Below are 17641 nucleotides of genomic sequence, written 5' to 3'. Positions count from 1 at the left end.
ACATGAAATAAGACAATTCAGAAAGATGTCTGTGGTGTTAGCATTAGCTCAGATAGAACATGCCTACAGAATAGCCATGCTGTTTCTACAGGCTTTTCTATTCATATGCTGCAAAAGCTGTTTAGGAAGAGAGTAAGTCTTAACAGTACCACTGCCAACAGAAACTTGCAAATCCATGATCAGAATTTTACTTCTCAGATCTGTCCCAGAAAGCCTATGGAAAAGCCTGGACAGAATGGTCCATTGCATTTTTGGAGATCAGCTATGTTCATCTTGTTATCAAAATGAAGCCAAATGGTATCAGAGCCAATTGTCTCTGGAATGGAATACAAGACCTTTTAAACCAAACACACAGCACATGATGGGCAAACATGTTTTTCTCTCAGATTACAAACTCATTGAGGAGCACTCATAGATCCAGTTGCACTTGGCAGAACTTAGGAATCAAGTTCAATACAAATGACAGCAATCCAGGTCTGCTGCCCTTCAAAAATAAACAGACAAAAAACCTATCACCCATTGAATCAACAGCTTCTTTTCATAGCTGTGACATTTTTACAGAGATAAAAATCAGTCCTGACATTACTAATCTGGACTCCGTGTACCAGGTTTAATTTGGCATTATTGTAAAGTTGATAGAGAACTTGGGACACAGAAGTGTACCTGCTGTGGTCAATCTCTGTTTTTAAGGTAATGGGTATGGAAAATAAGTAAGCTTAACAATAGTAACACAGCCTTTTAAATATTTTTTTTTTATTATTTAAAAAGTCTGTTGAACAAGATGAGTATTTACAAAACATTGATCCTTTCAATTCTTTTATCAAAGCCTGCTGAACATGGTACACATAAAATTTAAAGCAAAATATTATACAAATCTAGAATACAAGAAGATACTAATAAAATTCATGTAATTGACTTAATAAAAATGACACCATTTCCCAAATAGGAAAGATAAAACCAGCACAGCTTAAGATGAATATGTAGACTTTCAACAGACTTGTTAGAAACAGCCTCTGGGTAGTAATCTAACAGTCTAGTAATTGATGCTAGACTAAACCTATAGTCATCTGTCAAATATAAATTGTACATACAAAATTTAAAGATATTTTCAAAGGTCCATTCTTAGTCTTTGGAAAGATATTATAATTAACTTAATATAATTGATGCAACCTCTCTGTATAGGAGCATTTCTGTGTAAGTTCTTTACTTTTCTGCCCAAAAGACAAAAAGAACTTAAATTCCTCTGTTGGACAAGAAGAATAGGAATTTTTAATAAGGCAGAAATCAAATTTTAAAAGGTAATTTTCTAACAGGCTACATAGACTGAGTGTCCTTTCAATAACATAGACAGACAGGAAAAATCCAGACAACTCAAATGAGGATAGAGAGCAGAATTTTTGTAAACTCTTTAGAAATCCATGTATTTGCTTACACAGCTTTACTCAGTGCTTCCAGAGAGAGGCAACAATCACCTCATCTAGTGTCCAACAGAAATAGGTAAGAAGACTGGCATGCAGACAGTTAAGACAGCTTCATTATGCATAAGAAAATGAAGCAGAAATCTGTACATGGTTCTCTTCCCTTTCATGCAGCATACCAGATTTCAGATCAGATGTTTCACCTTGATCAGTAACAGACACCTTCACACCAAGGCCAGCTAAACACTTCATGTCACTGTGTTACTGGCAAAGGAACATTAACAGGCACTTGACTTGGCTGTTGTGCTGGTGACCCATTATTGAGAGGCTGTTGGGCAACAGCAGCTGGTTCCATTTTGCTGATGTGTGTTATGAAGCGTAACCGAAGTTTCAAAGCTGGTCTTAAATTACAAATTATCTTCTCAACCTGTTAAAAAAAACAAACATCGCATCAGCACAATGAAAAAAGGAAAAAGATACTGTGAATAGAGGTATTTATGTTGATAATTGTCCTGGTTTGAGCCAGGATGATGCCACTTTTACTATTTTTTTTTTCCTTCAGTAAGCTCTTTTCACTAGCAGAAAGTATTCCAACTAGGACTGGTAATGCTGGAATGTTTTTGTAACTGTTGGGACTCCAAGGTCACACCTTCACTCTGCCAGCTCAGACACTACAGGGAGATCTGTGACCCTCCCTTAGGAGGCTGAGTTAGACAGACAGCATAACTGGCCAGAGATATTCCATTCCATATATCTACGTAAGCTCAGAGGAAGGTCAGAGATCACAGAAGACAACTTCCTTCCTGCTTCTTCTTCCCTTCTCTTCCGTCCATGGCCGGTGTCCAGGGAGGACTCCGTCCATCCGTCACCACCGACCCCCAGGCTCGAGCTCTCCTGACCCTCATCCCTCTGTGCTCTCTCCGGCAGCCCCGGGACTTTTTGGGACTGTTCACAGCTCAGGAGATGCTGTGGGAGTTGCTGGGGGTGGGGGGAAGCAAGAGGCTTTTGCACATAGACGAACATGTTTGTATATAATTGTACATATTTTCTTTTATCATTAGTATTGAATTAAAGCTTTATAGTTTAGTTTTCAATCCAGAGCATCTCTCTCATTCTTTCCCTTCCTACCAGGGTGGGAGGGGATCGAGAGTGTTGGTGTCGCTGGTTTAATTGCCAATCCTGAGTCGAAGTGTGACAATAATTTATTTACCATGTTAACTTCTGGACCTTTTACGATTAACCAAACCTTTAAAAAACCCTCCCTGGTCTAACAGTTGTACACCAAAGCTCTGCAGCACAATTCACACAACTGACACTTATATGTGCACACTGTTATAAACTACGCTTAAATTGGGTGAAGAATTTATCACTGACAAAAGCATTCTTGCTTTTGTCACATGTCAAGTTATACTAATGAATCAGAAACCAGGTAAAAACTTAAAAGGTACATACTGGAATGAGGAACATGAAATCTAAGATACCTAGTCTACAGCATGTGAAGTTTTTAAATGGGTAGAAGTGCACCGACCTCCTAATTTGAATACAGAGACTAGTCAACTGTTAAGCATTTTCTTGCACTGCTACCTATGAAAGTAATTAATTAAAAAAAGATTAAATTGCTACATGAAGAGAAAGAGAAATGAAGTATGAATAACTCCTGTTTACTTACTTGGTCTTTCACACTGTCACCTGTGAACATATACTTCATATGATACAAGAAGTCACATATAGGATCCATGTAGTTCAGGTGTGAGCTGTACCGGTCTGCATTCAGGAGCATTTCATAGAAAGCCACTCCAATCTGTTTCCACAGAGACAAAATGCACACCAAAGGAAAACAAGGTTTTTATTTCTGCTCTAAAGCGTTTAACGTAGCTGTGATTCCTAATTATTTGCTTTCTTACACTGACAAAGGGGCAGAGCTAACTCATCCGATTTTCCCAAGTTGATTTCCAGTGCAAGATGGTATTTTGGTACATGCTACATAATTAGTGCTTAAACATCATTGACTGCAATATGGTTTGAGTAACAGCCTAAAAAATTTGTAAAAGTAGACCCCAGTAGATAATTAGCAAAGTTTAGCACAAGATTTGAGTCTTCTCTGGAGAAGACATTACAGTTTAGAGCATTCTGCTTGTATCTAGACTCCAAAGTCTTCAGCAAATGCATGCAGTGCATTTTGATGGCTCAAGAACTCCCTAAAATGAGTTTATAATGAGAGTTTTTGAGCATACTTATTAAGGAAGTGTTGTGTGCAAACACCTGCACCTATGACCATTTAAAGACAGTGTGAGAAACTTCAACTTCATGCTTGCTCATTTAAGCCACATAATGGTTGCTGCCTGCTCTGAGGGTAGCACCTCCTCACAATATCCTCATACTTGAAATCAACTCCTCACAAAGAAAAAGGAGTGGTATGGGAATGTGAAGAAGCAGGGAAAGAGGACAGCTCTTTAAATTTTGTTGTCTTTTGGTTCAACACAGAGAATGCAGGTGCAGAAAAAACTTCTTTTCTGGCAGAGGAAGGAAGAAACCAGTCAAAGCAATACTTACAAGCTATTCATAGTATTACACAGAATTCTATAAAATTATACTGATTCATGCCTGAACAGTACTTTCTGTCTCTGTCAAGTACTTCAACTTGAGCACTGCTTTATGAAAAAACTTTTTGAAGCTAACTTTTAACTGTACCTTTACAATTTAAGAAAAGGAAAAAAAAATGCATTCCAACAAAATTACATATTTGTTTTATACTTCCAAAGTGAACTTAAAAAATAATCAGAAAAGGCTGTAACTCAGGGGCAAAACTGAAGGAAGTATGTTAATAAGTATACAGAAACACTGCCATATGATTACCTAACTTTCTGATATAGTTTCTTACAGTATCCTGTGCTACAATATACCCAAACTCTTCTCCCACTGTGTAGGCATGCCTATGCTTTTTGTTTTCTTCAAAGACAATGTATGTTACAAAGCATTTTAGAAGGAACTGGGGCTAGGGAGAGAGGGGTGGAGAGAGCTGCAGCACAGGAACTGATAAAAACCTAAGCAGGTGAAGAGTGAAATCCCCAGCAAAGACATTGGTAACTGAAAAAGCAATCAGTAGTGGTGGCAGACCTCTGTGTTGTGTTGGTCAGACTCTAGAGGGATACAAGATGCATACTTAACATAAGGCTTTGTGTATATACATACCAACAAAACAGATATTTAAAGACTTCAGATTCCCAAGTTAAACATTTATTTCTAGAATGGTCTCTGCTACCTGCCATTTTTCAGCTCATTTGCCTAGTGGTCAGCTTCATCTCTTTTCTCCTCCCCTACCCTTACCCACATTGGTATGACCTTAAGAACCAGCCTGTGCTCCTCCATCCTCACAATTCAGCTCCTGCATACTTCCCTCTCCTGCAGAGAAGCTTTTAAAACAGGCAGTAAGCCTGACACATATTTTGCATGCAGTCTGAGAGTCAAAGAAAAACATGTATTGCTTGCTACTTTGGGGGTTGTGGTTTTGTTTGTTGTTTGTGTTTGGTTTTTTTTTTTTAAAAAAAAAAAGCTAGGTGTTTTATCCTGAACCAAGCTGACAGGATTTCAGTTAACTGGGTAGCTGAATACCAACTCAGCAATTCAGATCCTTGAAAATACTGTTAAATTTGTATAGAACTTAATTCTGAATGTTTATCAAAGACCTCTATCAAATTCTGCTTTGTAATATAATTGTAAAGCTGTATACTGTGCAAAGTAAAGCAAGAGCCAGACTTTACCTCTATCATGCATCGTGTCCTCTCCTGCTGGAACCGTTGTAGAAAAGGACCAACAAGGTGATAAACATAGAGTAACTGGAACTCTGTTTTCACAATGGGTATCAATACTTCTGTGAGGAACCTGTAGTATTTCAAGACACTTACTACTTCAACTGGAATTTTTTTTTCCTTCTTTCCCATACCTCAAATTCTAGGTAAAACATCACATTCTCAAAAATGTAGGCCTTAATTTAAGAAAACACAACGTATCTCTACAAGTATCAGTTAACTCATATTTGAATAACTCATATTTGAAAGATTTGAGTGAAGCTCTAGAACATTTCCAGACATTAATACTGGACTAGAACAGGCAACAAATTTAAGCTCCGCAGAATGCTTACATACAGTCAAAAAAAGCTATTATTAATTACTACTAATTACTAATGACAGTTGATACTTTAGGAATATGCTACAGTCAATGGTTTAAGAAAAACTGAAATTAATAAAAGCCTAAAAGCTGATCAAGATAAAAAAAGGATCATTAAAGGCACTCACACTCTAGATAACAGCCTCAAAGATTACAGGTAACAAGAGCTAGGCCAGTGGAAGAGGGAGCTGGAAAAAAACTTGTGATCTGTACATACATGATGGTAAAAATGCTACGGATACAGCTTGTTATCCACAATACGCATGGAATTTAAGAAAAATTATATCATCAAGTATCATTACACCTACTTAGGAATGAGAGAAAGTTGTCCAATGCTAGAATGATGCCAGACAGCATGTGCCAGAGCCAGAGTGTAGCTACAGCTCATCTCAGAATAAGACTGGTGACATGCTGTGAAGTCAAACAGCTGGAATGGGTAACCAACCCACTCTGTCTCTGATGTCAAGCTAGGACTGTTGATAACACTCACAATGCGATCATGGAGAACAATCCAGTACGGCTCCTGGAAAAAACAAGTCAGAATTACTTCTGAATAAAACACCATCTACCACAATGCTTCTTCAACTCTTTCTACTATTACTGCATTTCTAGAACATTTTCTAAAACTATGTGGTAGTTTAGAACCCTGCCTGAGAAACATGACAATTAAGACGCACAAACTGAAAGTATCCACATTAGCGGATGAGGCACGCTCAAGGTGTGGCATTATCAAGACACAGTTCATGACTATTTACTTAGCTAACATAAAGGTCATCAAAATAAGCAGAGCAGAGGCAAAAAGCCTTAACAGAGGAAGGCTGTGAATCTTCTGAATTTTCTGAGTGGAGGCACAAACAGACCAAAAATCCCAGATGGAAACAGGAAATTAAAAAAAAAGTTAAAAAGTAAAAAAATACAGATGAAGATGCAAGGATATGAAACTGAAAGAATAGTAAGAAGAATTATTCTAAAAATAGGAAGGATTAAATCCATGTTGGCTTTCTTTCGGGAAAAGGAATTGTTTTTTTAGGGGAGAAAAGTCCCAAGGAAGGGTAACTGTAGCAGATACAAACAACAGGTAAGCAACATCAAAATTATTCAGGCAGTCCTGGTTAGGCATCAAGAGTCATTATATTCTGAAGATCAAAGTTACTATTGATACATGAATTCTAATACTGCACACATTTGATTTTGCAGTTTTAGTACATCTCATTTACACTGTTTAAGAGATACAGGGTAAGCAACTGCTGCATTAATGGAAAATGACACCATTACAGATCTTATTTCATAACTCTAGCTGTCAATACTACACACATGGCATTTTAATACTTTTTCAAATAGGAGTGATTTATTTATTTTCATCCCAGCCTCAAACTTAATAGAAAAACAGAAAACCTGGTCAAATTTCCATGCTGGAGGAGCAGACTTTTCTCAGACATGCAAGCAGCCCTCTGAATAGCTCTCTGCAGAATTTCTAGATGTTGGCTCTAAGTTTTTACAACATACTCTAGTGAGATGATAAACCTTACATAGAAGAAGAGATTTATTTTTCTTTTACTGTAAAATCCGACACAGTGACTCACCGGTAGGGCTGTGATAATCAGCCCAATGGCATTCATCCAAGCTGTGATATTCTCTCTTGGCACCAGGGGCTGACTGGAGACAGAAAAAAAGGAAACTGAAGCTCTGAAATTCACTATTGCCATTTGTGCTTCTGGTGTACCTAAAGACAAAGTGTACTTCTGCAAAGAATATTTCCCAAGGGTTTGTATTCTTCAAAGGCTGCTATCACACTGTTCTTCCTACCAAACAGGCTGCAGTGCTTAAGGGCTGATTGTTCCTTTATTGACTCCCTCCATGTGCCCTAAGTTCAGCTAACAGTAAGGCATTACCAAGCCGAGTGAGGCTGAAAAGGGATAATTTCAGCTTGTCATTGCTCAAAGATAGCATCTGAATCACTGCAAAAATAGGAGGTCCTTTCCTTCATTTCAGTTCTTTTCACAGTGGCTGAGCTGTGGGTCAGACTTAATGCTTCATCACAACAGGCTGACCTTGGCACACACCACTGTTCCAAAGTAACTCTAATTTTACATTAGCATCAGGAGGATTCAGAGTCCAGCCAGTGCTTCCTGCCCCTTTCTCTGCATTCAAAGATCTTGCGATACTGATGAAATATTCTCCTCCCAGCACAGCTGAAAGAGCAGACATTTTTCAGTGTCTGCTCACTGAATCCATTGGATAAGTTCTTAGCCTTTGTGAGGTTCTACCTCTGTCTTTTATGCTGAATCAGTTGTTCCTGAGGCACACACCACTCACTACAGCACAGAAATCCAACCCCATTTTTCTGCTTAATCCCTATAAGCCTCGTTTGTCTTCTAAAAATACTTTAGTATAAATACTTCAGGTTTTACATATAAATTAAAAAAAAAAAATTTAAAATGATGAAAATTAGTATCAGACTATCTTAGCAATATCTAATCATGTATTATATATCCCAGAAAGGATTTCAGAAAGCCAACATACCTCTTCAGCACAACATTCAGTAGTGCATTGCCCACATCCTTCCCTGAAACAGCCAGAGCCATGAGCTCAACACAGGTAACATGGAGAGCATGGGCAGCCGGATTAGGAAACTCATTGAATCTCCAGTCACAGTTTGGAAATGGACCAGGTGATTTGCCTGCCATAGGTGACAATAATTAAGGAAAAAAAGCTGCCCCAACATAGACTGGTGTGAGCAGCACACTGATTAAAATGTACGTGTATACCTTACAAACTAAGTTGAACGCCAGGTAAGTTCCTGAGAACAAATAAAGCAACTACATTTCCTAAGAATAAGACATAAGGACAAAAATAATAACATAAGGCAATGATACTCAATCAGTGAAGGACTGCATGAATATATAGCTATAAATATAACACAGACACTAGGTCATACAGAGGATAAACTTCCCTGATTAAGAAGTGGAACAAAACACCAACTATCTCATTCATTACCTGCTTCAATGACAAGAAAATGAAAATAACAAGAACTTTCTACTGAAATAATACTCTGAAACCACTGATTTGCTTCAGTGTTACAATCTTCCAGCACACTTCTAAGGTGACAATTTATGCAAAACGAGCACCTGTTTAGTCTCTGAAAACATTCCACTTTCCCAACCAAGATTAACTCATTTGAGCTACATACAGAAAAGATTTCTGAACACCATTAACATTTGCATTAAAAAAAGGGGTTTATGTAATTTTAGCTTTTTTTTAGAGAGACCTAATAAACTTCCTTCAAGTAACACATAAAAGAAAGCCAAGTTCCAGAAGAGAAGTGAAGCAAGACAGGTAATATCCAGAAAACTGGTCGACTCCCATAAAGCTGACACAGGGAGAACACAGTTATCAGGGAGATCCCACCAGTGCTATTCTCCAGAACACAGCTGCATGGGGTCACCTGCTGCTTCCACAGAAATTTAAATTGGCTATAGTAATAATTCTAAAAACTAATAAAAGACAGCAATTAAGAAAATACAGGTTTCTTTTAAAAACTCCTCCTAAAAAACAGATTCTCAGCAGCTGCTAACAATGCATATACCTGCCTTCAACTAGATACAGCCAGTGATACGCCATCTTAAAAGTGGCACTGCTTACAAAAAATTATTCTTAGCAATATTGATAATGGCATTATAAAAAAAGTAATCTTATTTATAAATATTATTTAATACTCATGCTTTGTATCAAGATGATTTTTCTGGCAATTAGAATTAAATTTGGAATGCATAAACATCAGTATTTGTATGTGATGTATTAACCAGTGAAACATTTATACAGCTGCACTGTACTTTGTTTTCACCATATCTTTCAATATGTTTTTATTAGGGCAGCTCAGTCCCTGTGTGGAATAATAATTTAATAAACACACTGAAGTAATCTAATATTAATTTAGACTGATATACACAACTAAATAAAGAATCCAAGCTTTACTTCATATCTGAACAGACTGAAATTGAACTTTATATTTTGATTAAATGAAACATAAGATACTGGCAGAGCTTATTTAATGCAAATTTTAGGAAGGATATTGTCTACTAGTCTTCCAATGAGCTTGCAGTAGTAAGTGTCATCAGGAACCCATGGATTTTCTTCTCGGGGATTCATAGCACATTTGAGATAAGTATCACTTAGACACCAGCCTAGTGGGCGATTATCTTTGAGAGAGCCAATTATGGCATGAACAAGTTTCCTCTTGAGGTTCGTGCGCTCTCTGAGCTGCGTCTCATAATAGTGAAGAGTGTTGTACAAATATGTCACTGGACGGTCTGCCAAGAAGAAAAGGAAAACAAACAAAAACCAAACAGAAATAACTTCTAGCATCATTATTATGTTGATGGTGGCAAACATAAAACTAAAATAAAGAGCTCTACAAGACCAAGTTGTATATATTTAAAAGCAACAAACATGGAATTGATTCACATTCTTTATCTCGCTGTAGTTTACAACACTTGATTTTCCTTTCTCTTGTAGATACACCTTAATGTGTGCGCAGAGGGTAGAAGTTGAGCAAAGAAAGTCAGTATTGCTAACAGTTCATATCCTAATGGTAATACTCATGTAAGCAAACTGTCTAAATAACCTCTTCATACAAAAGGCATTAAATAGCAAGAATCTAGGTATGAAGTAACAGTAAAGAAAGAATATTGTTAATTGTCTGTTCATTACATAGCAGTGACATTATACAAAAACGTCTTCCAAGAAGTGCAGTTATAAGTGTGTTAAAAAAAACAGTTGAAGCTATTTGAAGCTTAAACAAAGATAGATGGAGGAACTGCTTTTCAGCTGTTTCACTCTTGGCAACAAAAGTTTTTTAAGACACAGGTCCAAGTACTTACTACTAGAAGGGAGTGAAAGGGAAAGATGTGAAGGAAGCATGAATCAGAAGAGCTACCTGAATAAAAGCAAGATCGCTTCTAGTAGGCTGAAATTCACTAAATAGGGATTGTATTTATCTGTGGAAATGTACACAGGGCTTACAGAACAGGAAAGGATTAAAACACTGCTGTACTAGTACTAGTAGATGAAAATTATGAAGGAAGTAGATGAAAGAGAATAGAATTATTGCAACAGAAGTAAAAATCTGTATTCACAGATAACTTACCATGGAATTTATATAAACCTCCCAGATGATCCAGTAAAGTTTCTAGTGATTTGGACACCGGAAGCAATTCCAGAAATCTATGGATTACTATGTCAAACACCGGCAAAAAGCGCAGGCATACATTTCCAAAATAAATTGGTAGGTACTGGGGCTGGATCTGAACTGGGGGATTGACTTGCTCTGCCAAGCCTTCAAAATACAGCTTTTCCGGGTATTTCTGGAGAGAAAAAAATTCAACAAAACCAAAAGATTTTTCCTTACATGCAGTGTATAAAACACTTAGCATCCACTTTGCTTTAAAAAGACTTCATAAACCTCAATATCACATATGAACGCAGTGAGAAGATTTCACTGTAATGCTTACTGAAGATAATTCAACTCTGAGTGAAATTATTTAGTTATTAGGTTAGTAGATACGAACTTCTTCAGAAAAAACAAAACTAAGTTTCACCATCACTCAAAAGTGGGCATAAAAGAACATTAAGAATCCCAAAGCAAAGCTGAAAGCAGCCAGCACTTATGTGTCCCGTGTCAGGTATTTTAAGAGAAAACCCAAGGGAAATCAGCACTACTGAAAGCTTCTGCATGATATAGTGAATCAGAACACTAAAATAATATGCATGTAATAATTCCCTGGGAAAGAAATGGAGGATACTCAAATACCAGATGAATACAGCTCAAGGCTGATCTACAATGATTTACCTATAACTGAAATTTCTATATGCCAGATTAAGTCTAGTAACTATGCAGCAATGTCAGAACAATTCCCAGGCTAATATAATTTGCTTCTGTGCTACACTTACATTTTTAGGCAATGTTAGACACTGTATGGCTAGAGCAGAGGGTTGATACAAACCAAATAATTTCTGGATCTGAACTAGATTGTATGTATTTAGCTATGTGAGAGATTGCTGGTACTTTCTATTTTATTATTTCTATTTCTATTTCATTATTATTCTATTTCATTATTTACTATTTCATCTTTTTGTTGATTTACCTTTTGACAGAAAACTACACTGGTACATCCTTTCCTAGCCAGCAGAAGCCAGCCACTGTATTTACAGCAGCAATTCTCTTCCCTAACATATCAGGACATCATGTTCTTGCCACACAGGAGGTGGAGGAAGCTTTAATAATTAGGAGAAAATGTAGATTTAACTGTTGTTATAACCATAAAAATGTTCTCCTTGATGCACAAAAACTTTCTTTTAAATGAGTTTCTGTAAAACCAAGAATTAAAAATTACTTGATTTAGAAGAGCAAGAATGAATCTCCAACCAACTCTTCAGCTGCTCTTGTTTTTGAGTATCACTGCATTTTAATGTTATTACATAAACATCACAATTTTAAAAATATTTTTTTCATACTCACCCAAATAAATTACAACTTACTAAACAACTCCAAAGATTGACAGAGCTGTCCTGTCACTTACAGGACAAAATCTGGCTCATCTCAACTCCACAGAAAGTATTAAAGAATTTTATTAGTTTTGATACCTTGTGATAATTCATATGCTTAGTATGCCAGTCATTCTGCAGCCAGTGCTCTGGAGAATTTTCCTTCACAAAATCACTCACTCTGTTTCTGAAATCGTTAGGCTTCAGTAGGAGTAACTGAATTATGAAGTAACAGACTTGAGCTTCATTTCCTTCATGACTACGCATAGCCTTAAAAAAAATGGATCAGAAAATATGGAATTACAGCTGATGCTGCTGCTGCCTGCATTGTATCTCCCAAATATTAATTAGCAAATTTGCCTGCGTATTAGGTACAACTGCACACAAATTCACACTGAACATTCGGTCTTTTAAGTCTGTTTTTCAAGTGGAGACGCAGAACAGAGATAGGTTCAGTCACCTCCTGTGAAAAGTATACATCACATTTTTTTATTCCAAAAGCAGGAAGTCTTACAAACTCCCCAGAAAGAACACATTCTACAAGAATTCTAGCTCTCTTTAAGCTGTCAGATGTCATGCTGAAAATAACTTCATAAGCATTGTTTAAGATTCCTTCAAACTTTTAGCCACTCTGACATGTTTGGACTTCAGTTTGAAAATCAAAGTAAAATTCAAACAAGCAGCTTTACATTAAGATGAAATTTTAAAATATATTAAAAGATAATCACTGAAGGAAAATTAACTTTCTCTAGGTGAGTTCTGCATTATTTTGTGGGACAACCTGGAAAGGCAGAGAATGCCATTTCTCTCCTACTTTTCTGATGCAACAGGCTGAATTGTAAGAAAAGAAAACATAGTCCAGTGGATACAAGATTTTCCATCTCCTCCTGAATCCTGGCATGCCAAGCCCCTTCTACCTTTTCAGGCTGCAGAAATAACTATATAGCTCTGAGGTCAGAGACCCAAAGCACGAGTAACAACATTTAATAGTACCAATTCAACAGCTGCCATTAAATAACCAAGAAAAGCTTTCCCTGAAGATTCAGAGAACTGTAAGACTTTGAACTTTATGCCTACAGAAGCAATCTATTATTTTACTTGATTATTGGGTGAACAAATAGTCACTATCTAAAAACAATGCATTTTTAAAAAGATTGCTCCTGCAAAAGTGACTCACAAAGCCTGCAACAACCAGCAGGTATGGCCATACTCACCAAACACAGTATCAACCTATCCAGTGTTACAATGTTGTATTTCCACACCATGTCATTGAGAATCTCAATACATTTATTGAGCTGCTGCCCTCCTGCAGAGGTAGAGAATTCATACACCAAGAAATCTGCAAATGTCCTGACGTGTGCCACCAGAGCTCTGGCCCCAATTCTTTCTAACACTCTAGAAGGGAAGAAGAAAAGAAGAAAGAAAAAAAGAAGTAATGAACATTTGTTACTGTTCTTAATACATTTTAACTGGTCTATCGTATAAGAGTTACTGGGTATTAATACAATTGTCTTTAAAAAAAGAAAAAAATCCCTCCGTTTATTAAATGAAGAAAACCACAAATCAAAGCAAAAAACCCAGATCTTTGAGCAGTGGAATTCCAAAGGCTGGATACTAATCAGAAATATACTTTAAGTTTAGCAATTCTTATGTATAGTATTCTGTCTAGAACCCATGTTCTGGTTACACATTTTTAGGTATACACCTCTTAAGACAATCTTCTGCAACTCAACTTTATTTTGCTGCATTATGTGATTTACTATAAGCACAGCATTAAAATACTGGTATTTCCTCATTCTATCATAAATATTAACTGTTTCAACAGACCTAAGAAGGACTGAATAAGTTTTGTGGCTGGAGCTGATGCTGTTACTACTGAGAACAAGTAAAAAAAAACAAACAACAAAAGTAGGACTACTACTTTTATAATAAATTTTCATCTTAATCCAACAATTTTTATTTAAAAAAAAAAAGTTTGTCCTTTATTCATGTCCAGAGGCTAAGTAAATAAACACTTTTTCTGTTTACCATTTCAGTCTGCCTGAAACACTGCCATTACAAGTTAACTGCTTACCTCAAAACCCTCACATCCTTGTCTCTTACCAGGGAGAATATACATTGCAGATGACTGTGTGGTGTAACCAATCTTAAACACTGCACAATTATTACCATATGCTTGCTAACACCTAAGCTCCACTCCTTTTTTTCATGTTCTGCACACTTTGAACCGATTAAAAAAGTACAAACCAAGCTGTTAATGCCTATGTCCTCAGAACTGACAGTGTTGCTCTAATGACTTTGAATTGGCACATCTTATAAGCTCACCTGTAGCCAATTTGATTAATGTGATCAGTCTCTAACAACATCTTCCATAGGAGACAAAGGAAAAGTGGGGGTGAACCTTGTATAGAAAAGTGTGTGATGATATCATTCTCATTGGTCATGGACTTCCACTTCCGGTATTCCTCTTCCACATTCTTCTTCAGGTTAAAACGGCTTTCCTGAGGCACGTTATTCTGCTTGAAGAACACCTGAAATAAAGTAGGCTTTGCTGTGACTGAGAGCCTAGAATAAAACATCTGAACAGGCAAACTTTGGCCTGACTTGGCACCTTATGAGTTCCTGCTTCCTTGTGCATTACAAACTTACTAGGTGGGGTTGTTGCTTCACCATGACACCACAGTGCTTTGTTACTTGACAAAGCTACATGACAAATTACCACAAGAAAAAAGGCTTCTCCATCTTTTTTTTTTATTTTTTCATTTTTAAAAGAATTCATGTACCTTCCACTGGAACTATCAGTTGACCAAACCTGGCCTCAGAATACTCCAGAAGAAGATAATGCATTTCTGAAGAAATATCAATGTTACAATCATGCTGCATTCTTTAGGGTCTTCAGATTCACGTAGTCTGGACAAGGTAAGAAACTCACCAACGAGCAGAAGGCAAAGCATTTTGTTAAGAAAGTAAATTTTCTGCATTTCCAACTATAAAATAATCAGTTTGAAACTATTACCTGCAGAGGAGCCGGAAAACAGCTTAGTGTATGTGATGCCCAGTTATGTGGAGTAAAACTCATGATAGTCTGCAATATATCCTTGCACCAAGTTCCCTGAATTGAATCAGAGCCTGTGAAAAAGTCTAGAAAATGGATTGATGATATTAGAATTTCAAATAAAAGAACATTTCTTACTGGTATTCCTTTTGTAGTCACATACAGCAAGGCTTTGCTAGTTCAACAGGCCAGCTTTATTGGCCAGCTTATCCCAATCCCTATCTTTGAATCTTATTTAGTGAACAGAACAAGCTGGATGTTATATATTTCATGCTACTGACAATAACAAAATTATTTTTAGGTTTTGAGCTAGAAATAAAGCAATCATTATTTTAAGATTTTACATTTAATTTCCTGTAATGACATTAAGACAAACTTTTGCTGATTAACTGATTAGACTTTAAAAAAAAAGCCTGACGAAGATAAAGATGAAATTGCCAGATGCCATTTCCTATTGCTTTAAAAAGGCTTCTCAGCAGTACCTTTCCCAATTAAGCTGTTCAGTTATACATCTCTCATTCCTCCCACCCCAGTGTTAATTTAACATTAAAGGTTGAACAAAGGTTAAAAAATAAAAAACCTAATATAAAGAAGCCCTTTCACTTTCAAATTACCTTCATCCGTTTTTTGTGGAATCAGTTCTAACCCTCTAGCAAGTCTCCAGACTAAACCATAAAAGAAGGACACAGAGAAGACATACCCCTCAAAGCTAACAAAAACCTGACCCATGTCATTGCACACTGTTAAAACATTAAAACACACAATAAAAGCTTCCCCCTCTCACTTCCCCAAGAAAGCAAACCCAAAACACACACTATTTTTCTTGAAGGTAAGCTGTAGAGGGGGTGTCTTCTACATGAACATCATACTTTCTGTGAACATTCATGTTTTTTTAAAATGGCATGTAATTGACTCAAATATTTAAATTTAAAATAATGAAAGTGAAAATGAGACAGTAAAAAAAAATTAATCACACTGTATCTTTTTAAACAATGTCCAATTTGACTACTGCTTTAATAATAGGTTTTTGACTAAAAAAAGTAGTTGGAAATTAAAAATTATTTTTTTCAAAACCAGAAGTGTATGGGATATATATTATGACTTTGTCATTTCCACAGTGTTCTGTTAAATGGTACTTTAGAGAAACAGCTTGACAAAAGCTTTCACTTTGATGTTACCTCTCAGTACTGCTATTACCTGTCACATGTGTTGCCCTTGCTAGAGTTAAGATCAAAGCCCTGTTCAGTTCTTCGGATTCTGCTGAAAGAACTGTTTTGGGATCACTGAGGAATCGTGTAAACTGTGGCTGGACTTCTGAGCTGCCCAGAGCTGTGATTAGCCTTAGAGCAGTACTCTCGACACTGAAAGAAGAAAACAGTCCAGTTAGCAAATAACGCTTATACTGCTGCTTCTAAGATTCAAAAATTACCTATTTATCCTCCATTTTCTGCTTCAAATTTTGGAAAGCTATGTTCTTAACCTTCTGGAAAACTTGCTTTTTTTTCACTGTTTAGTAAATCTATTATCAACTATTTAAGCACTTTATTTCCAAATAAACTTCTCAAAAAATTCCAGGTGCAAGTCTCCAATTTAGAGCCCTCCCCTTTTGGTTATCATCTGAAGACTTCATCTAAACAAGGATACATAAATACATACATGCAAAATCAGAATAAAAAGACATTAATAAATGCATGAAAAGTTTCAAAGCTAACTAACACCTTGAAACAGCACAAAATTATCCTCATGAAAGAAAGAGGAAGTACTGCTTTTGATTAAAAGCACTATTTTCTAGTGCTCTAGCTGGAATCACTGTTCATACCAGGTAGCTTGAAGTAATTTAAAGGATTTTTATAGCACTGTGTCTTCGAAATGCCAAAGCCACAAGTTATTTACTCCATTCTAATTGCACACAGTTCTTATCAAAAGTGACTGAGTAAAATTCTTATTTCACAGACTAAGATGACAAAACAAGATTTAGGTGAATAAAAAGAGCAAGACCTTGAATTTAAGGAGAAACTTGTCTTCACTTGTCCTCCTTATTCTTGATAGGGGACAAACAACTGAGCAATTTGAATTTGAACTAAGAAATTACTGTGAAATTAGATTCCCTTTATATGACCTGATAATGAGATTGCGCTGTCTCCCTCACACCCACAGGAAGTATTCTACTCTAAGAGCAAAGAGACACTCCTAACTTTTCTAAAACAAACCCCAGGTTCCACATACAAATTGAATCTCATATCCTTCAACTTTTTGCAATAAGTTAAACTCATAGCTGTTCACTCAAATTAGCTGCTTATCAACTCTAGAGCTTCTTCAACCAGCTTTTCCTTATTTTTTGTATCCAAATTAGCTATTGATTTAGCCATGGTTCACACTGAGACACACCATACAGTGGAAGTGACACTTTTTTCTCCACTCAGGTTCATGCACAGCTACTATAGCTTTGCACCAACTT

General features: G+C 36.5%; 1 protein-coding gene across 8 annotated transcripts in view; it reads right to left on the bottom strand.

The window, feature by feature from the left end:
• Positions 1-733: 733 nt before the first annotated feature.
• Positions 734-17641, bottom strand: part of MED23 (mediator complex subunit 23) — a 38341-nt gene continuing 21433 nt past the window's right edge. For all 8 annotated transcript variants that reach the window (XM_051613609.1, XM_051613613.1, XM_051613614.1 and 5 more), the window contains 13 exons: positions 16381-16544; positions 15145-15269; positions 14454-14659; positions 13343-13523; positions 12228-12398; positions 10732-10948; positions 9659-9895; positions 8109-8274; positions 7169-7241; positions 5894-6108; positions 5180-5300; positions 3088-3219; positions 734-1845 (listed from right to left, as the gene is read on the bottom strand). In XM_051613609.1, the coding sequence (XP_051469569.1) occupies positions 1672-1845; positions 3088-3219; positions 5180-5300; positions 5894-6108; positions 7169-7241; positions 8109-8274; positions 9659-9895; positions 10732-10948; positions 12228-12398; positions 13343-13523; positions 14454-14659; positions 15145-15269; positions 16381-16544 (2182 nt within the window). In that variant the 3' untranslated portion in view covers positions 734-1671. The remainder of the gene's footprint in view (positions 1846-3087; positions 3220-5179; positions 5301-5893; positions 6109-7168; positions 7242-8108; positions 8275-9658; positions 9896-10731; positions 10949-12227; positions 12399-13342; positions 13524-14453; positions 14660-15144; positions 15270-16380; positions 16545-17641) is intronic.

The sequence above is a fragment of the Apus apus genome, chromosome 3, assembly GCF_020740795.1.
Source record: "Apus apus isolate bApuApu2 chromosome 3, bApuApu2.pri.cur, whole genome shotgun sequence".
NCBI classification, from domain to species: domain Eukaryota; kingdom Metazoa; phylum Chordata; class Aves; order Apodiformes; family Apodidae; genus Apus; species Apus apus.
This window is presented reverse-complemented; position numbering and strand designations above follow the sequence as displayed.